Source organism: Lutra lutra, chromosome 13 (genome assembly GCF_902655055.1).
Source record: "Lutra lutra chromosome 13, mLutLut1.2, whole genome shotgun sequence".
Taxonomy (NCBI): Eukaryota; Metazoa; Chordata; class Mammalia; order Carnivora; family Mustelidae; genus Lutra; species Lutra lutra.
In genome coordinates this window covers 57801115-57823054 of record NC_062290.1, presented here as the reverse complement: position 1 = coordinate 57823054, position 21940 = coordinate 57801115, and the positions used below count along the sequence as shown (strand labels likewise).

At 40.6% G+C, this 21940-nt stretch overlaps 1 protein-coding gene across 4 annotated transcripts in view; it reads left to right on the top strand.

The window, feature by feature from the left end:
• Window positions 1-21940, top strand: part of UBAP2 (ubiquitin associated protein 2) — a 141848-nt gene that overhangs the window by 39031 nt on the left and 80877 nt on the right. For 3 of the 4 annotated variants that reach the window (XM_047700161.1, XM_047700160.1, XM_047700159.1), the window contains 2 exons: window positions 6583-6722; window positions 21704-21781. In XM_047700161.1, coding sequence (XP_047556117.1) covers window positions 6624-6722; window positions 21704-21781 — 177 coding nt within the window. In that variant the 5' untranslated portion in view covers window positions 6583-6623. Of the gene's footprint in view, window positions 1-6582; window positions 6723-20279; window positions 20370-21703; window positions 21782-21940 lie in introns of those variants that run through there. The other variant, XM_047700162.1, reaches the window with a different exon arrangement.

Below are 21940 nucleotides of genomic sequence, written 5' to 3'. Positions count from 1 at the left end.
GCTATTTTTCTGAGTGTGTGTAACTCATGAAAAGTTAGGGAGATGGTAAGGTGTGGTACAGATGGACTTTGGAGCTCGATTCTATGTCTTTTTTTTTTTTTTTAAAGATTGTATTTATTTATTTGACAGAGAGAGAGCTCACAAGTAGACAAAGAGGCAGGCAGAGAGAGAGGAGGGGAAGCAGGCTCCCTGCTGAGCAGAGAGCCCGACGCGGGGCTCGATCCCAGGACCCTGGGATCATGACCTGAGCCGAAGGCAGAGGCTTTAACCCACTGAGCCACCCAGGCGCCCCTCGATTCTATGTCTTATTTTCATAGTTAAGACTTCTGTCTCTTCCAGCCTGTCCTCTTCCTAGTGTAGGATTATAAAGGCAATTGTTATTTCATAATATAGTACATAGTTTGGTTTGTAAGCTGTGTACCCCAGGAAATAAGCAGTTAGGACTCCCTGTATTACATCCTAATGGTCTGTGTAGAATCTTTCTGAGCTTTTCTTTTCTTTTTTAAAAATATTTTGTTTATTTATTTTAGAGATAGTGCGGGATCGAGTGGGGGTAAGAGCAGATGGAGAGGGACAAGCAGACTCAACATTGAGTGCAGGCTTGAAGTGGGGCTCGATCTCAAGACCCTGAGATAGTGACTTGAGTGGAAATCAAGAGTCGAAATCTCAACCAACTGAGCCACCCAGGCTTCCTGAGTTTTATTTCTGATTCTTAAATTAGGGATTATGCCAAGTTCTGTAGAGTATTTTTGAGGATAACTGGGAGTAATGTATATAAAAATATTTAACTTGGTAGTCAGCACATAGTAAATTTGAAAAAAAAAGTTTTGTTTTCAACACATTCAGTATGTCCAAGGTAATCCTTTTTCCTTGTTTGGACTTATTCCTGAATCTCACTCTCCAGAAGCTGTCATTTCAACTCTTAGGTGTTTCTTATGCCTCCCCCTTTTTTTCTGTTTATATTTACACTCCTCTTTTATCCTCCCAGTATTATATAGTAATTTTTTTTAGATTATTTATCTAAATAGATAACAGAGATCACAAGTAGGCAGAGAGGCAGGCAGAGAGAGAAGGGGAAGCAGGTTCCCTGCTGAGCAGAGAGCCTGATGTGGGGCTCAATCTCAGGACCCTGGGATCATGACCTCAGCCGAAGGAAGAGGCTTTAACCTACTGAGCCACCCAGGGGCCCCTCTGTAGTAATTTTTGGTTAGATCGGTATTCACTATCCATATTATTATAACCTTATAAATGTTATAGTTGAGTCATATTGCCTTTTTTTTTTTTTTTGAGTTAACAATTGTTTTTTTTTTCCCCACAGTCCTTAGATTTCTAGATATTCACTACTGATGATCCTCTATACTTTCTTTCGTATGTGCAAATTAACTTCTAAGCATTCTCAAAAACATTTTCTTGGAGGCTTCTCTGGTAGCACCCTCCTCTCCTCTGGTTAGATTTCGTTGCTTCAAGGCCTCCTAATAGCTGTATTCTTTTTTTTTTAAGATTTGATTTATTTATTTATTTTTTATTTATTTATTTATTTTTATTTATTTATTTGATAGACAGAGATCACAAGTAGGCAGAGAGGCAGGCAGAGAGCGAGAGGAGGAAGCAGGATTCCCGCTGAGCAGAGAGACCGATGTGGGGCTCGATCCCAGGACCCTGGGATCATGACCTGAGCCGAAGTCAGAGGCTTTAACCCACTGAGCCACCCAGGCACCCCAATAGCTGTATTCTTGATCTTTTTTCACTGTCATTTGTGTGAGCCGCCTCCTGTGTTCGACCCCTTTGTTATCCACCCCCACCCCCAATCTGGGTAAGCAGTCATCTGTTTTCTCTCACTATAGTTTTGTCTTTTTCCTAATGTAAAAAAAAAAAAAATAGAATCCTGTTGAATGATAATGAATTGGAGGCTGGATTCTTTCACATACATATTTGAGGTTTATCCCAGGTATGTTTATCAATAGTTCATTCTTTTTTATTGCTGAGTAATATTCTGCTATGTGGTTGTGTTACAGATAATTCAACCTTTGAAGGACATTTGGCTTATTTTCTGTTTTGGGGGATTGAGTAAAGGTGCTGTGAATATTCAGATGGTTTTTCAGGAAGGTGGCCCATGGTTGTTCCAAGGTACAAGGGAGGCTGTGAAATTATGTATTGAGGTTTTTGCCCTCTTCACAAGAGGATCACAGGGAGAAATACTTTGTTGTGAGTAGGTATTGGTCGGTAGTTCATAGTGTTAATTGTAGATAGCTTCTCCTTGATTTGTTCATTCCTGGAGTGTCCTGGTTTTCTGAGTTACTGTGTATGTGTGTGCAACTTGCTTATGTCTTTTATTTTTATTTTTTTTATTTTTTTTATTTTTTAAAGATTTTATTTATTTATTTGTCAGAGAGATAGAGTACAGACAGGCAGAGTGGCAGGCAGAGGCAGAGGCAGAAGCAGGTTCCCTGCGGAGCAAGGAGCCCGACGAGGGACTTGATCCCAGGACCCCGAGATCATGACCCGAGCCTAAGGCAGCCACTCAACCGACTGAGCCACCCAGGCATCCCCTACTTCAGTCTTTTAATTAATTTTTTTTTAACTTTTTAAAAAAGATTTTATTTATTTATTTGACCAACAAAGATCACAAGCAGGCAGAGAGGCAGGCACAGAGAGAGATGGGGCTGAGCAGGGAGCCTTACACGGGTCTTGATCCCAGGACCCTGGGCTCAATCCCAGGACCCTGGGCTCAACCTGAGCTGAAGGCAGAGGCCCCAACCCACTGAGCCACCCAGGCGCCCCAAAGATTTTATTTATTTTTAAAGAGAAGAAGTGAGTGTACAGGGGCAGGGATGAAGGGAGAGAAGAGAATCCTAAGAAGACTCCCTGCTGAGCACAGAGCCGGAAGTGCAGCTTGATCTCATGACCCCAAGATGATGACCTGAACTGAAATCAAGAGTCAGGAAGCTTAACCAATAGGGTAGGAAGCTTAAAGACTCAGGTGCCCCTGATGGGCAATTAAAAATTTTTATGGCATTTAAAAATACTTATTTAGGGGTGCCTGGGTGGCTCAGATGGTTGAGCATGTGTCTTCAGCTTAGGTCACGATCCTTGGGGTCCTGGGATGGAGTCCCATATCAGGTTCCGTGCTTGGCAGGGAGTCTGCTTTTCTTTCCTGATCTCTCTCTCTCACTTTCTTTCTCAAATAAAAGAATTATCAGGGGTATAACTTTTAAAAAATTATTTATTTTCAAGAGAAAGTATATTTGTGCAAGTGGGGTTGGAGGGGCAGAGAGAGAGAATCCCAAGCAGATTCAGTGCTCATCGTGAAGCCCAACGCAGGTCTCTATTCCACAACTCCAAGATGGTGACCTGAGCTGAAATCCAGAGTTGGATGCTTAATTGACTGAGGCACCCATGTGCCCCATTTAAAAAAATTCTTTTAAAGCTCTTCTTAGTCTATTTTAGAGAAAGAGCATGAGAGAAAGAGAGCAAAAGGGAGGGGCAGAGAGAGGAGGAGAGAGTCTTAAACAGACTCCGTAGACACCTGTACAGGGCATGACCCTTGAGATCACAACCTGAGCTGAAACCAAGAATTGGACGCTCAACCAACTGTGCCACCCAGGTGTCCCCTGATTGGTATTTTTTAAACATTTATTTATTTTTAAAATTTTATTTATTGACAGAGTGAGCACAAGCATGGGGATTGCCAGAGGGAGAGGGAGAAGTAGGTTTCCTATGGAGCAGGGAGCCCAACGTGGGTCTTGATCCCAGGACCTTGGGATTATGACCTGAGCTGAAGGCAAATGCTTAACTGTCTGAGCCACCCAGGTGCTGTGCCCCTATTATTTATTTTTTTAATTTTTTTAATTTTTAATTTTTAATTTTTAAAAATATTTTGATTATTTGACAGACATATCACAAGTAGGCAGAGAGGCAGGCATAGAGTGAGATGGGAAAGCAGGCTCCCTGCTGAGCAGAGAGCCCAAGATGGGGCTTGATCCCAGGACCCTGGGCTCGATTCCAGGACCCTGGGGTCAACCTGAGCTGAAGATAGAGGCTTTAACCCACTGAGCCACTCAGGAGCCCCTATTTATTTTTTTTAAAGTGGGGTTCTTGCCCAGTGTGGGGCTTAAACTCATGAACCTGAGATCAAGAATTGGATGCTCTCCAAACTGAGCCAGTTAGGCATTCTCCCCACCCCATTCCCCCTTTTTTGGATTTTATTTATTTTTTGAAGAGATTTTTATTTATTTATTTATTTATTTGAGAGAGAGAGAGAGAGAGAGAGAGAGAGAGCGCGCGCACGCGCACAGAAGCAGGGGAAGGAGCATAGGGGGAGGGATAGAGACAAGCAGACTGTGCTAAACCTGATGTGGGGCTTAATCCCACAACTTAATGAAATAATGACCTGAGCCAAAAATCAAGAGTCAGGGACACTTAACTGACCCAGACAGCCAGGTGCCCCTGTATAATCATGTTTTGATGGCATATCACATTTAGTTATATGCTTGGCTCTTTGTAACTATTCAGTATTTGTCAACTGAATAAGGGAGAATGATATACACTATTATTTTTGTCTCCTTGGAAGATATACTATTTTTTTTTTTTAAGATTTTATTTATTTATTTGACAGAGATCACAAGTAGGCAGAGAGGCAGGCAGAGAGAGAGAGAGGTGGAAGCAGGCTCCCTGCTGAGCAGAAAGCCTGATGCGGGGTTCGATCCCAGGACCCTGGGATCATGACCTGAGCCGAAGGCAGAGGCTTTAACCCACTAAGCCACCCAGGCGCCCCAAGATATACTATTTGTAAGTGGGTTTGTCATTAGATATAGCTTAATCCTGGACAGCACACATTTTGAATTGGATTATTGTCAGATAAAATCTTGGCTGGTTACATGTTGCCTTTGGGCCCAAACACCAACAGTAAATGGAAAGAGACAAGAAACTACATGTAGTGTTAACTGCTTAGTGGTTAAATAAATACTTACTAAGAACAATTGGTGTTATTTGAGATTTTTGTTTGGAATTGCTATAATCATAAACCATAGACTTTTATTTCTTTTTTTTAAGACTTTATTTATTTGACAGACAGAGATCACAACTAGGCAGAGAGTCAGGCAGAGAGAGAGAGGAGGAAGCAGGCTCTCCGAGGAGCAGAGAGCCCGATGTGGGTCTTGATACCAGGACCCTGAGATCATGACCTGAGCCGAAGGCAGAGGCTTTAACCCGCTGAGCCACCCAGGCACCCTTATTTCTTTATTTTTATTTATTATTATTTTTTAAAGATTTTATTTTTTCGGGGAGCCTGGCTGGCTTAGTGGGTTAAAGCCTCTGCCTTCGGCTCAGGTCATGATCTCAGGGCCCTGGGATCGAGCCCCGAGTTGGGCTCTCTGCTCAGCAGGGAGCCTGCTTCCTCCTCTCTCTGCCTGTCTCTCTGCCTACTTGTGATCTCTGTCTGTCAAATAAATAAAATCTTTAAAAAATTTATTTTTTCATGAGGGACAGAGATGCAGAGGCAGAGCGAGAAACAGGTCCCTGTGGAGCAGGGAGTCTAATGCAGAACCTGATCTCAGGACCCTGGGAGGATGACCTGAGCGGAAGGCAGATGCTTAACTGACTGAGGCACCCAGGCACCACTTTATTTTTAGTTTTTAAAAAGATTTATTTTAGAGCGCAAGTGAGTGGGGATGGAGGAGGTAAGAGAGAGAGCGCTTTTTTTTAAATATTTTTTTTATAAATGCTTTTATTTATTTATTTGATAGACAGAGATCACAAGTAGGCAGAGAGGCAGACAGAGAGAGACGGGGAAGCAGGCTCTCCACCGAGCAGAGAGCCCCACGCGGGGCTTAATCCTAGGACCCTGAGATCATGACCCGAGCCGAAGGCAGAGGCCTTAACTCACTGAGCCACCCAGGCGCCCCGAGAGAGAGAGAGCTTTAAGCAGACTCTGTGTTGAGCACTGAGTCCACATGGGGCTCGATCTCATGACCCTGAGACCACGAACTGACCTGAAATAAAAACTCAGATGTTTAACCAACTGCACCACTCAGGTGCCCCTGGGATTTTATTTTATTTTTTGCTGGTTTTTTTTTTTTTTTTTTTTTTTTTGAGAGAGAGAGTATGCGCAAGAGAGTAAGTGAGAGAGCTTGAGCTGGGGGAGAGTCAGATGAAGGACAGACAGACTCCCCACTTAGCAGGGACCCTGATGCAGGGCTTGATTCCACAACCCTGAGATCATAACCTGATCCGAAGGCAGACACTTAACTCATTTAGCGACTGAGGCACCCGCTAAGATTTTATTTTTAAGTAATTTTGGCCCGCAATACGGGACTTGAACGCACAACTGTGAGATCAAGAATTGCATGCTTCACTGTCTGAGCCAGCCAGGTGCCTCAACCATAGACTTTTAGATAGCATTAGTAGAATTGGCTTAATTGTTAGTAGGAAAATACAAAATCCTAATGGGTTGTTTCTTGAGAATTTGTGTTTTAGAGAGCTGTTAGGTTTTGTCTTGTATTTCCTCCATATTCCTGAATTTTATCCTTGCGTTTTACTATGGTTTTGAAGTTTTTGCTTACTACCATTCCGGCTTTCTTGCAGATTTTCTATTTTGTACATACGTTATTTTGTATATACTGTATATGATGACTTCAGTGAGCAGTGACCGTTCACGAGGTGCTCGGGAAAAAACACAGATTTCAGCGACACAGGCATCACAACTACAGAAACAAGTAGTACAGGTAAGTTTTTGTGGACCTCTTGTTTTGTATAGAGTTATGTTAATTAAAGTGCACATACTCTCCTTTGTTGGTACCGTAAGATTTTGAATTGTGTTTTTAAAAAGTAGGTTGTATTCAGTGGGAAAGAGAAAATATCATGATTCAGGTACTGTTGGACATTGTTTCTTATCTATTTGTGAACTTTTTCTTCTCCCTATTAGCATCTAGGCTATCCTTTTTCTTTTCCTTTTTTTTTTTTTTTTTTTTTTTTTTAAAAAACGATTTTAAGTAATTTCTACACCCAATATGGGGCTCAAAGCTAAAGCCCCGAGGTGAAGAGTCACATGTTCTACTGATTAAACCAGCCAGGCACTCCTCCTTTTCTTTATTAACTGAGGTATGTGCCTGAATGTAATACGGAAATCCAGGATATATGGATAATTTATGCTCTGAAGTAGAGAAATAGGTGAATTATAATAGACTTAGGAAAAGCTGCTTTTTCTTTTTTTTTTTTTTTTAAGATTTTATTTATTTATTTGACAGAGAGAAATCACAAGTAGGCAGAGAGGCAGGCAGAGAGAGAGAGGAGGAAGCAGGCTTCCCGCTGAGCAGAAAGCCCGATGTGGGGCTCGAACCCAGGACCTGGGATCATGACCTGAGCCGAAGGCAGCGGCTTAACCCACTGAGCCACCCAGGCACCCCAAAGCTGCTTTTTCTTAAAAGCATTGTTAGCTGGGGAAAGTCAGTTAATATTAAGATGGCTTTTAAATAACAAGGTCAATATAAATAAAACATTTAATGTTAAATAGTCCCTCCTGGGGCTCTTAGGTGGCTCAGTCAGTTGAGTGTCTGCCCCTTGATTTCGGGTCAGGTCATGATCTTAGGGTGGTGGGATTGAACCCTGTATGGTGCTCTGTGCTCATGGTGTGTCTGCTTGAGATTCTTTCCCTCTCGCTCTGCTGCCCCTAAAATAAATAAATAAAAGAAAATCTTAAATAACAAATAGTTTCTCCTTCTGAATTTGTTTATATTATTACTTTAAATGATGTGAGATAAGTTAAATAAAATGCTAAGTATAGTGCCTGATACAAGATTGAGCATTTTATAGATGTTATTGAGTAGACTTGCAAACCTTTTTTCAGAGGTCCATCATAAATTTCAGATTGGTGATTTGACCATGCTTTGATAGCTAATTACAAGTACTTTTTTTATAATCAGTCATAACCAAGTGCCCTGTGGATGTTAAGGGACAGAGAGAGTAGACTGTTGTTGCTTTACATTTTTCAATATAAGGTTACCTTAAATTTTGCTTCTGTTAGTAGACTTACAACTCTGCTGTTCAGTGCTTATTTCTAAATACATTTATCCTGATAGATAATTATTCTTAAGATTTTATTTATTTATTTGACAGAGAGTGCAGGAGCACAAGCAGGGGGAGTGGCAGGGAGAGGGAGAAGCAGACTCCTTACTAAGCAGGGAGCCCGATGTGGGGTTTCATCCCAAGACTCTGGGATTATGACCTGAGCCGAAGGCAGACGCTTAACTGACTGAGCCACCCATGTGTCCAAAAGACTACTTCTTGTTGCAAAAATTTTGACTATACTACACCCTCCTTTTGTAGGTGAATGCTTATGAGGCTATTCATGAAACATTTTCATATCAAAGAAGAAATACAAGTTAGGAGTAATCATAGGTGCAGCCCTGCTTATAATCAAATAAATATAAACTAAAACATCATTTTGTTGTTGTTTATCGAATTAGTCAAAATTAAAAGTGTAATCTTTATATGGGGGTAAAAAGTGTAATCTTTTAGGGGTAACTGGCTGGCTCAGTCAGTGGAGCATGTGATTCCTGATCTCAGCATTGTAAGTTTGAGCTTACAAGTTTGGATGTAGAGAATACTTCAAAATTAAAAAAAAAATTTTTTTAAGTGTAATCTTTTAAGGGTGCCTGGATGGCTCAGTCAGTTAAGCATCTGCTTTTGGGTCATGATCCCAGGGGGATCATAGTTCTGCCTTGGGTCATGATCCCAGGGTTCTGGTATGGAGCCCAGCATTGGGCTCCCGGCTTAGCAGAACGCCTGCTTCTCCCTCTTGCCCCTGCTTGTTCTCTCTCTCTCTGTTTCTCTCTCAAATAAACAACATCTTTTAAGAAAATTAAAAAGTTAAAAAAAAAAGTGTGATCTTTTAAAGAGGGCCAAATGAAATGTTGAGAATGTAAATTGTTTTCATCTCCCACCCAAGTAGAGTCCTTGGGCTGATTTCCAATGAATCAGTCTCCAAACTGTTCTCCCAAGGGTTGTTGTCACGATTAGTTTTCATGGTCCCTTTTGGGGCAGCTCATTTTATGTAATTAGATAAAAAACTGCCCGCTGAGCTGTGGGAAGGATTCTTAGACACTTAGATTCCTAATTTCCCTTTTTTTTTTTAGATTTTTATTTATTTATTTATTTGACAGAGAGAAATCACAAGTAGGCAGAGAGGCAGGCAGAGAGAGAGGAGGAAGCAGGCTCCCTGCTGAGCAGAAAGCCCGATGTGGGGCTCGAACCCAGGACCTGGGATCATGACCTGAGCCGAAGGCAGCGGCTTAACCCACTGAGCCACCCAGGCGCCCCTAATTTCCCTTTTTATAATAGTATGGTGAGAATTTCTCAAACAGTATGAATAACATTGTTAATGTTCATTTATCTCATCTAATCTAAGACCATTTTAGATTATGAGTAAAGTGGGTCTTGTCACTTTACTAACTGAATTACTTGAGTCTCTTTGAACCTCACTTCAAAACAAAACAAAACCCAAGAAACATGCTTTGAGGTTTATAGGAAAGAGTAGTACACATAATTCCTGAATCTCCTTTGTTCAAATCTCCCAGATACTAACATTTTTACCATGTTTATATTTTCTCCTTTCTACAAAGAAGAAGCTATGTACAGTTTGCCCCCCACAACCTTTTGAGAGTTATATACCACATCTGAATACTTCAGTATTTTTTTTTCCCAAGGACATAGTTATAGAACCGTTATTAAAAAATCAGGAAATCAGGGGCGCCTGGGTGGCTCAGTGGGTTAAGCCGCTGCCTTCGGCTCAGGTCATGATCTCAGGGTCCTGGGATCGAGTCCCACATCGGGCTCTCTGCTCAGCAAGAAGCCTGCTTCCCTCTCTCTCTCTCTCTCTGCCTTCCTCTCCGTCTACTTGTGATCTCTCTCTGTCAAATAAATAAATAAAATCTTTAAAAAAAAAAAAATCAGGAAATCAGCTCATGTAATCTACAGACTATATTACTCTTTCCCCAGTTGTCTCAATATTGTCCTTTTTAGCTAATTAAGTGCTTTATCATACATTGTATTCAGATGTCTGTTCTCTAGTCATTTTTAATGTGGAACTTTCTTTCCTCTGTTTCATAACATAGACCTATTTGAATATAGGCCAATTACTTTGTAGAATATCTACCAGCTTTAGTTTGTCTGAGATATTCCTCATGATTAGAATGGGGTTATAAGATTTATTTTATTATTTTTATTGCTTTTTAAAAGATTTTTTCTTTTATTTGGAGAGTGTGTGCACACAGGCAGGGGGGAGGAGCAGAGGGAGAAGCAGACTCTCCACTGAGCAGGGAGCCTGAGGCAAGACTTGTTCCCAGGATCCCGGGATCATGACCTGAGCTGAAGGGAGATGCTTAACCTACTGAGCCACCCAGGCGACCCAAAGATTTATTTTTTTAGAAGGAGTTTGAGTGTGCATGAGTGGGGGAAGGAGCAGAGAGAGAGAATCTCAAGCTGACTCCCCTGCTTGAGTCGGGAGCCTGAACTGGGGATTGATCACATGACCTTGAGATTGCAACCTGAGCTGAAATCAAGAGTTGGGCTGCCCAACCGACTGAACTATCTGTCTTTCCCAGGTAATATATTTTTGGTAGAAATACCACCGAAGTGATCTTTTCTTTTTTTTTTTTTTTTAGATTTTATTTATTTGACACACAGAGAAATCACAAGTAGGCAGAGAGGCAGGCAGAGAGAGAGGGGGAAGCAGGCTCTCCGCCGAGGAGAGAGCCCAATGCAGGGCTCGATCCCAGGACCCTGAAATCATTACCTGAGCCGAAGGCAGAGGCCTAACCCACTGAGCCACCCAGGTGCCCTGTGATGATCTTTTCTTGATGCATCATATCATGTTGTTCAGGACATAGATTTTTACTATATTCTGATGGTTATTTTTATCATTTTTTTAAAGTGGAGTTTCTTTATTATTGTGTGAAGAGAGAACTCCAGGTTTTTATTTTTACTAATTTATTTTTATTCTTATTTATTTATTAAAAAATTTAAAAAAGATTTTACTTATCTATTTGACAGGGACAGAGAGGGAACAGAAACAGTGGGACTTCCGAGAGGGAGAAGCAGACTTGCCGCTGAACAGGGAGCTTGATGTGGGGCTTGCTCTCAGGATCCTGGGATCATGACCTGGAGCTGAAGGCAGGCATGCTTAACCGACTGAGCCACCGAGGCGTCCAGATCTCCAGGTTTTTAAAATGTGACATGAAGGGGCGTCTGAGTGGCTCAGTTGGCTGAATGTCTGCCTTAGGCTTGCGTCATGCTCTTAGGGTCCCGGAATCCACAGTATCAGTCTCCCTGCTCAGCAGGGCTCCCTCCTCTGCTCCTTCCTGGGCTTGCGTGCTTTCTCTGCCTCTCTCTCTCAAATAAATAAATGGTTTAAAAAAAATGACTTGGAGCATGATGTTTACTTTTCAAGATGGTTGTAAGGAATTAGAATTGGTAAATGTTGTATTCAGGAAGCGATAACATTTACTCATTGTATATTCCACCCAAGTTATGAAGTGATTATAATACTGTTTGAAATTATGTTGGAAAATGCCTGGCTCCTAATCAACTGAGACAGGACCCAAAATTACAGTATGGAAAAACTGTTAAAACAAGAAAAAAAAATAGTAGACTATGTTAATAATGTTTATCTTTGGGTGGTGTACATAATGATTTAAAAAAATTATATTTTGTTATGTTTCCAAATTTTTGGGGTGGCAGATACAACAGAAAAATATTTGGCTTCCATAGGAAAGTTGTCAAGACATTCTTCACTGTGAAAGTAGTTTACCTCTGGAGTGCCTGGCTGGCTCAGTCAGGAAGCATGTAACTCTTGATTCCCAGGTTGTGTGTTCAAGTCCTTTGGGGGCATAGAGTTTACCTAAAACATGAGGAGAAAAAAAATGAAAGTAGCTTAGCCCATTATCAGTCAAGTGAATGGAAGAGAGACTCAGAGGAAGAGATTAGTACTTCTGCTTTTCTTGGCAAGACTCTTTTTCAAGCTGACAGTTGGGTGGTGGATGTCACTATTAGTTGTTGTAGGGTAGGGTGCATTCACCTTGTTTAACTTCAAATTATCAGTTGATTTTGCTTTTTCCTTTGATTTTTTTAAGTTGTACAGAATTCTTGACATTTCCCAGCGGTTGTCCTGACAAGTTTCCTGTCTTGAATTTATGTTTGGGGTTTTCTTTATTTTTTTCTTTCTTTATTTTTTAATTATTTTTTTAAAAAAGATTTTATTATTTATTTGACAGAGAGAGATCACAAGTAGGCAGAGAAGCAGGCAGAGAGAGAGAGGGAAGTAAGCTCCCTGCCGAGCAGAGAGCCTGATGCGGGACTCGATCCCAGGATCCTGAGATCGTGACCTGAGCCGAAGGCAGCGGCTTAACCCACTGAGCCACCCAGGCACCCCTGGGGTTTTCTTTATTGCATATTTAACGTAATTTCCTTGGTTAGGGTAGTCAACAAAGGTAAAAAATATTTAAAGTTCTGATGTGAAATGCTTTTTATTTCATTAATATGACAGGCTAGTATTAAAGTACTGTAGTAGTTAGAACAGCTGTTAAGTGCATCAGGTCTGCTTCCAAAGTTAAGTTTAAATAGCTCTCTTAGGAAGAATACAGATGATACCACTGAAGAGAAATGCAAAGAATATTTGAGTCCTAGTGCTTAAGCTGAGAAAATTAATTCTCAGTAAATTAGCACTTGGTATTTACCTAATGTATGACTTCACGTTTTAATTTTTATTTTAGGTATGTAGGTGTATTTTTTTATTTTATTAACATATGTATTATTTGTTTCAGGGGTGCAGATCTGTGAATCATCAGGCTTACACACTTAACAGCACTCACCATAGCACATACTCTCCCAATGTCCATAATCCAGTCACCCTCCCCACATACCCCCACCCCCCAGCAACCCTCAGTTTGTTGTGTGAGATTAAGAGTCTCTTATGTTTTGTCTCCCTCCCCATCTTTTTTTTTTTTTTTTTAAAGATTTTATTTATTTATTTGACAGACAGAGATCACAAGAAGGCAGAGAGGCAGGCAGAGAGAGAGGAGGAAGCAGGCTCTCTGCTGAGCAGAGAGCCCGATGCGGAGCTCGATCCCAGGTCCCTGGGATCATGACCCGAGCCGAAGGCAGAGGCTTTAACCCACTGAGCCACCCAGGCGCCCCTCTCCCTCCCCATCTTTATGTGTATTTTTTTTTTTAAAGATTTTATTTATTTGACAGACAGAGATCACAAGTAAGCAGAGAGGCAGGCAGAGAGAGAGAGGAGGAAGCAGGCTCCCTGCAGAGCAGAGAGCCCGATGCGGGGCTCGATCCCAGGACCCTGAGATGACCTGAGCCGAAGGCAGAGGCCCTAACCCACTGAGCCACCCAGGCGCCCTTTATGTGTATTTTTAACGTAAGCTCCACACTCAGTATGGGTCTTGAAGTCATGATTCTGAGATGGAGCTGCAGGCTCTACTGAGCCAGCCAGGGACCCCTTAACTTTACATTTTAGAAATTTGGGGGTGAAACAATATAAAATATATGTGGAAGTCCTAGACTGTTGCCTATAGCAAAATGCTATTATCAATAACTGTTCTTACAGTCTTTAGAGAAAGTCAGTTCAAGTGTTTTCTTGTTAATACTTTATAAGATAGTTTAATAGTCAGGGGAAGCATTTTTAGCCATCTGTAACTTGTGTACGTTAAGGAAGCACAGGCATTCTCAGGCACTTTTCAAGTTTAAATATTGCTGCTTTTAGATCTGTTATTGGTGACTGTTTTCCCCCCTGCCCTATTACTTGTAATCCCCCACCCCTTTCAGAAAAATACTACAGTCAGAATCCTTGGTTTTAGCTGTGTTTTATACTCTGTGTCATTGCTGTATGCTGTATTTTCTGTCTGAAATGTCTTGAACCAGTCACATTCTTTATTTATTTATTTATTTATTTATTTATTTGAGAGAGAGCTAGAGAGAGAGCATGAGAGGAGAGAGAGCAGCAGGGAGTCTGATGTGGGACTCGATCCCAGGATTCCAGGATCATGACCTGAGCCGAAGGCAGTCGCTTAACCAACTGAGCCACCCAGGCGCCCCTCTTTTTTTTTTTTTTTTTTTTAAATTTTATTTTTTATTTGTCAGAGCATAAGCAGGGGAAGCGTGACAGCCAGAGGAAGAAACAGGGTGAAGTGTTGAAATTTTTTTCCCCTAACATTTTTTTTTTTTTAAGATTTTATTTATTTACTTATTTGGCAGAAAGAGAGAGAGCAGGCACAAGCAAGCAGAGTAGCAGGCAGAAGGAGAGAAGCAGGCTCCCCGATGAGCAAGGAGCCGGATGTGGGACTGGATCCGAGGACCCTGGGATCATGACCTGAGCCAAAGGCAGCCGCTTAACCTACTGAGCCACCCAGGCATCCCTCCCCTCTAACATTTTATTATGAAAATGTTCAAATACAAAGAGTCGTTGAAAAGAGTTGTATGGTAAAGACCCATATACTCAAAATTAGCTTTTTCCTTTCTTTTTTTTTTTTTTTTTTTAAAGATTTTATTTATTTTTGTGGGAGAGGAGACAGACAGCAATAGAGAGCACAAGCAGGGAAGATAGGGAGAAGCAGGCTGCCTGCCAATCAGGGAGCCTGATGTGGGGCTGGGATTGTGACCTGGGCTGAGGGCAGGCACTTAACTGACTGAGCTACCCAGTTGTCCCAAAATTGGCTTTTTGATATATTTGCTTTATTACATCTGACTGGCTATCCATTATTTTATCTTATTTTCTTGATGCATTTCAAGGTAAATTAAAGTCATCAATATACTTTAGTCCTAGGCTTTTTAGTGTATATACATATATAACTAGAGTTTGATACTTGTTTAGGTTCCTCTTCTTTTTTTTAAAAGGTAAAATTTATATACAGAGACATTTTAAGGGTTATCAGATCATTTTTTGTTGGTTGCATGTACCTGTATAACTCAGTCCTCTCAAAATGTAGAACATCACCCTCCCAGAAGGTTCTGTGGATTTTATTATGTTTTCTTGGTACAGACATCCTGCCTTCTGTTAGGGTTCTGGCGATTTTCTTTATGTACTGCTGATTTCTTTTACCTTGCCTCTAACTCTCATTTTATCTTTCTGTGTGCCTCTTTTCCCTTCAGACTCTGCAGTTTTCCCATAACTAATGTGGAGTGTGTTCTCCCAGTTTTCTAGTCCTTGCACATGTTGTGGTCCTTTTCCTCAGTCTTCAAGTATTTTCAAGAAAAAAATATCCTCTCCCTTTACATCTCTTCCTTCTTATGGTAACCACACTAACAACACTAACCTAGACCCTCATTACTCTATTCTTAGACTGGTAAAATAGCTTTCTCCCTAGCTTGAAGGCAGTATGATTGATACACTGGGCACTACAGACCTCGGGTAGTTAGGAGCCCTGTGCCTTTAACACCCAACATAAAGTGTTAGTAAATTGCTTAGGGGCACACTATGGAGTTGAACTGTAGTACTATGTCTAAGATCTTTGCTAGGGATAAAATTGAAGCTCCACTTCATGATTTAATAATTTTTATAATAAGAACTTTTTTGGTCTTATGGAAGGATAATGCTTTAGGGATGAAGAATTTCATGATGCTTGCTTGCCAGATCGTTGTTAGCCTTTTCCTGTATAACAGTTTTTTTTTTTTTTTTTTTTAAGATTTTATTTATCTGACAGAGAGAGATCACAAGTGGGCAGACAGGCAAGCAGAGAGAGAGAGAGAGAGGAGGAAGCAGGCTCCCTGCAGAGCAGAGAGCCCGATGTGGGACTCGATCCCAGGACCCTGAGATCATGACCTGAGCTGAAGGCAGAGGCTTAACCACTGAGCCACCCAGGTGCCCCCTGTATAACAGTTTTAATACGTTTTCTGAAGTTTGCATGCATATTGTAAGGGTATATATTTAGACATTTTCCATCTTTCTTCATATAGGTATCCCCCTACTTTCCTTGCTTAATTGCCACAGGACTCTTCTTGTCTAATTGCTTTAATTAGACCCTCCAGTACAAAAGGTTAGAACAGATATCTTTTTCTGTTCTTGATTTTGGGGGGAAAGCTTTCAGCTGTCCTTCAGTATTAAGCATTTTGTTAGCTGTGGTTTTTGTAGTTGCCTTTATTAGGTTGAGGAAGTTCCCTTCTATTTCTAATTTGTTGAGTCTTTGTTATCATGAAAGGATACTGAATTTTGGGATGCCTGGGTGGCTCAGTTGGTTAAGCAGCTGCCTTCGGCTCAGGTCATGATCCCAGCGTCCTGGGATCGAGTCCCACATCGGGCTCCTTGCTCATCAGGGAGTCTGCTTCTCCCTCTGCCTCTGCCTGGCATTCTGTCTGCCTGTGCTTGCTCTTTTTCCCTCTCTCTCTCTGACAAATAAATAAATAAAATCTTTAAAAAAAAAAAAGGATACTGAATTTTATCCAATGCTTTCTCTATGTCTTCTGAAATATTCATGGGGTTTTGTGACTTTATTAATGTATTACATTATTCAGATGTTAACCTTGAATTCTTGGGATAAAACTTACTTGTAATAGTATGTAATCCTTTTTGTATGTTGCTGGTTTGCTAGGATTTTGTGGAAGATTTTTTCATCCATAGTGGTATTTTTGTGTAGTTGTCTTTTCTTGTGATGTTTTTAATTTTGGTATCAGGATAATAAAACCGACCTTATAGAATGAATTAGGAAGTGTTCGCTTCTGTATTTTTTGGAAGAGTTTGTAAAGAATTGGTATTGGTGTTAATTCCTTCATCATGTGGTAGAATTTACCATCTTTCCTGGGTTTTTCTCTGTGGGAACTTTTTATTTATTTATTTAAAGTGGGCTCCACACTCAACATGGTGCTGAAATCATGACCCTGAGATCAGGAGTCACATGCTCTTTTGACTGAGCCAGCCCGGCGCCCCTATGAGAACTTCCTGATGGCTTATTCAATCATTTGTTAAAGAGTTTTTATTTATATTGACACAGTTTCAATAGTTACTGTCTTTTTAGAGGTTATACAATTTGTGGCATACATTTGTTCATGAAATTCTCTTATAAGCCTTTTTATTCCTCTAACATAGGTAGTAATGTCACCTATTTCATTCCTAATTTTAATGACATTAATCTTTTCTCTCTTTTCTTGATGGATTTAGCTGAAAAGTTTTCAGTTTCGTTGATTTTTTTCCCCCCTCGCCAAAGAATCAGATTTTCCCCCCCTCTTTTCTACTCTTTTTCACTTATTTTTACTGTTGTCTGTTGTTTACTTCTTTAAAATTAAACTATTTTTTTTTTTTAAAGATTTTATTTATTTATTTGACAGAGAGAGATCACAAGTAGACGGAGAGGAAGGCAGAGAGAGAGAGAGAGAGAGAGGGAAGCAGGCTTCCTGCTGAGCAGAGAGCCCGATGCGGGACTCGATCCCAGGACCCTGAGATCATGACCTGAGCCGAAGGCAGCGGCCTAACCCACTGAGCCACCCAGGCGCCCCTAAAATTAAACTATTTTTATTTTTTTTTTTTATATATTTTTTTTTAAAGATTTTATTTATTTATTTGACAGAGAGAAATCACAAGTAAGCAGAGAGGCAGGCAGAGAGAGAGGAGGAAGCAGGCTCCCTGCCGAGCAGAAAGCCCGATGTGGGGCTCGAACCCAGGACCTGGGATCATGACCTGAGCCGAAGGCAGCGGCTTAACCCACTGAGCCACCCAGGCGCCCCTAATTAAACTATTTTTAAAAAAGATTTTATTTATTTGTTAGAACGAGAGAACAAGCACAAGCAGGGGGAATAGCAGGCAGAGGGTGAGGAAGCAGGCTCTCCCCTGAGCTAGGAGCCTGATGCGGTACTCGATTCCAGGACCTTGGGATCAGGACCTGAGCCAGAGGTAGATACTCAACTGACTGAGGCACACAGGGGTCCCTAAAAAACTATTTTGAAAGGGGTGCCTGGGTGGCTCAGTTGATTAAGCATTTGCTGTTAGCTTAGGCCATGATCCCAGTCTCGTGGGATTGAGCCTGCATTGCGCTCCCTGCACAGTGGGGAGGCTGCTTCTTCCTCTCAGTCTGTGCTCCCCTCTCCCTCTGTGCTCTCTCCAAATAAATAAGTCTTTTTTTTTTTTTAAAGGTTTTTATTTATTTATTTGACAGAGAGAGACCACAAGTAGGCAGAGAGAGGGGGAAGCAGGCTCCGCGCTGAGCAGAGAGCCCAATGTGGGGCTCGATCCCAGGACCCTGAGATCATGACCTGAGCTGAAGGCAGAGTCCTAACCTACTGAGCCACCCAGGCGCCCCATCAAATAAATAAATCTTAAAAAAAAATCTCTACACCCAACATGGGGCTTGAACTCTCAACACTGAGATTACATGCTCTACCAAATGAGCCAGCTGGTCACCCCTTCTGTCATTACTTCTTAATTTTTTAAAAATATCACCCTTTAACCTATTTCTTTTGAAACATTAACTGTTAAAAGTTTATTTTTGTGTTCCTTCTTTGTGTGTAGTCCTCTCTTTTATTTCTGAGTAAGAAAAAGACCTAATGCTATTTATATATCATTTTCTTTATGCTCAGTTCCTTTTTAAAATATTTTATTTATTTTAGAGAGAGAGCATGAGCATGGGAAGGGCGTTCCGAGGGGTGGGGGTGGGGAGAGAGAAGCAGCAGACCCCTCTACCCTGAGATCATGACCTGAGCCAAAGTCAGACCTTTAACCAACTGAGCCACCCAGGTGCCCCATGCACACTGCCTTTTAGTTTTGAGACAGAAGATAGCTTTATTCGTTAGGTAGGTTTTGTGTGTGTGTGTGTGTATTTTCATTGGTTATTGGGGTATTGCCTTACTCCTTATTGTTTTTCTTATAATATCTTTGTATGGGATTTGACCTTTATTTTTCTTGTTGCTCATTTTTTTTTTTTTAAGATTTTATTTATTTATCTGTCAGAGATCACAAGTAGGCAGAGGCAGGCAGAGGGTGGGAGGGGAAGCAGTCTCCCTGCTAATCAGAGACCCTGATGCGGGGCTCGATCTCAGGACCCAGGTGCCCCTCTGTCACTCATTGTTATTTGCAGTGAGTTTTCCTTTGTACTTTCAGATGGCAACGTGGTTCTGAGTGGCTTTTCTAATTTCAGAGAGTTTCTTTACTGCGTAATTATGTTGGCTGGCTTTCTGAGATTTCCTGACCCCACCCCTCCCCCAGTGTGGACCTTGTTTACTTTCCTCTATATGTGGTTTAATTTTGATTCTGCTAGTCGTTTTCTCTTAATGAGAGCCCTAGATGGTTAGTTTTAAGAGTTGATAATGGTGGGGCACCTGGGTGGCTCAGCAGGTTAAGCATCCCACTCTTGATCTTGGCTCAGGTCATTATATCGGCTCAGGTCATGATCTTAGGGTCCTGGGATTGAGATACTGTATCTGTGGGTGGTTTTTCTTTACATGTTTGTATTTGGAGGCTTGTGAGGGATACTGTGTCATCTAGTTTTATGATAATATTGTTGTCCATGGGATTTTGGTTTTGCTCTAAAGTTGAAGGAGTAGTTTAAAGAACTCTTTCTTATATACTCTTAATGAGATTTTTTTTTTAAAGATTTTATTTATTTGATAGAGGGAAAGAGATCACAAGCAGGCAGGCAGAGAGAAGGGGGGAAGCAGGCTCCCTGCTGAGCAGAGAGCCCGATACGGGGCTCAATCCTAGGACCCTGAGATCATGACCTGAGCCGAATGCAGCGGCTTAACCCACTGAGCCACCCAGGCGTCCCTAAATGGATAATTCTTAAAAACAACAACAACAACAAAAAACTTCAATGTGAATTTGATTCTTCCTCATGATTAGATTTAGGTTATAGAACTCTGATTGGAATACCACACAGAGGACTTTTGAGTATTTCTCAGATTATGGTGGGTGGAGTTATGTCCTATCTATCTGCCCCTCTCTGAAGATGTTGATTCATTCAGTCCAGAGTTCTTGTATTTCCTCTGATTTATTAACTGTGTTTCACCTAGCAGCTAAAAAACAATCATGTGGGGGAAATTTGAGACCATGTGCAAATAGTACGTTCCTCATGCAACTTTCCCCTTAGAATTAGCTTTTATTAATGATTACTGACTTAACTAATCTTTACTATCTTACCACATGAAGATTTTCTAGCTTGGTAGTGTTTTTATCAATGTAATATTACTAAGTATATGTTAAAAAGATTATCCTTACTTAGTGACTTTAGAAATAAAAATTAAACTAAATAGAGACCATTTTTCACTGATTAAATTGGAATTTTTTTTTTTTTTTTAAGTTGGAAAGATTTTGAGGAAACAGGCTGTTTTATACTGCTGGTGGAGAATAAATCTTTGTAGCCGGTGTGCAGAGAATTTTTGAACAGATGGTATGAAATGTTTTTCTTTCTTTTTTCCTTTTTTTAAATTTAAATTCAATTAGCCAACATACAGTACCTCATTAGTTTCAGATGTACAAAATATTTTTCTAGATACTTCTTTGGTCAGTAGTTTCACATCTTTGTATTTATTGCAAGAAATCTATCATGGGTATGTGTACAAATTTAGTTATAAGACTAGATCTTTGTAGTGTTTGAACAGAAAAGTTCGTTATTAGCTCCTGGATTTTTTTTTTTTTTTCATTCTCTATGCTCATTAATTAATTTAAATGGTTTAACTTTTAAAATATTTATGTTGGGAGTTAGTAAAGGTTTTTGTTAACAAGGGTAATATTTTTACTTTATTATTATTATCATCATTATTTAAAGATTTTATTTATTTGAGAGAGAGAAAGTGAGGGAGCATGAATGGAGAGGGATGGAGAGAGGGAGGGGAAGAAGGCGGCTCTCTGCTGAGCTGGGAGCCTGACTCAGGGCTCCATCTCTGGCTCCTGGAATCAGGATCTGAGCTAAAGGCAGACACTTAACTGACTGAGCCTCCCAGGTGCCCCAAGGGTAATATTTTTATTTCAGTAAATTTTTAGAGTAATTTTAGGTTCATTGGAAAGTTGCATGGAAGTAGTACAGAGAGTTCCTATATGCATGCTCCTCAGTTTCCTGTTATCATAATCAAGGTACCTTTGTCAAAACTAACAAACCAAATTGCTATGTTATTAAATAGCACACAGATTTTATTTATTACTTGGGAGAGGGAGCATCAGTAGGGTGAGGGGCAGGGGGAGAAGCAGATCCCCTGTCGAGCAGGTTTATGCTAAGCATAACCTGAGCCAAAGGTAGATGCCTAACCAACTGAGCCACCCAGGCACCCCTAAAAATAGTATTTATTTAGTAAAATACAGCATTTGCTCTTCAGAGCTGACCAGGATATCTTAAAAGAGTTGACAGCAGTGTTGTTTTTTTTGTTGTTGTTGTTGTTTCTAAGCCTGTGTCCTAGCAGTCTCCACTGTTTACTGTTCTTCTAATATTCTGTAGTTCTTACTTACTCCCTTTCCCCAAGGCAAAGAACATTTAAATGAGTCACATGGCCAGTTAAGATGAATAATAACTAGGTCATTTGGCCAAAGGAATTGGACCCTTATGCCATTTAATTTGAGGTTTATTTGGCTTATGGAAGCAGGTTGTAAACATTTGAGAGCTCTAATCACTGTTTTTGTTACCATAGCACTGTAGTGCTTGAGCTTTTTATCTTTTTGCAGGAGATTTTGGCATCTAACTTGTATTTTAGGTGCTGAGATCTTTTTAATAATTTTGTGTGTACTTTGCAGGCAACAGCTGAACAGATGCGTCTCGCTCAAGTGATCTTTGATAAAAATGATTCAGAATTTGAAGCTAAAGTTAAACAGGTATGTTTGTGGCAAAGGATGCTATTATTTTGGTAGTAGAATCTTCCTAGTCACTAAAATGTTACCAACAATGAGCTAGACATTGTGAAGAAGCACATTGACCTTGTCTGTACCTGTGTATAGAACGTACATTAAATATTTGGCAAGTTCTCAGAAAGT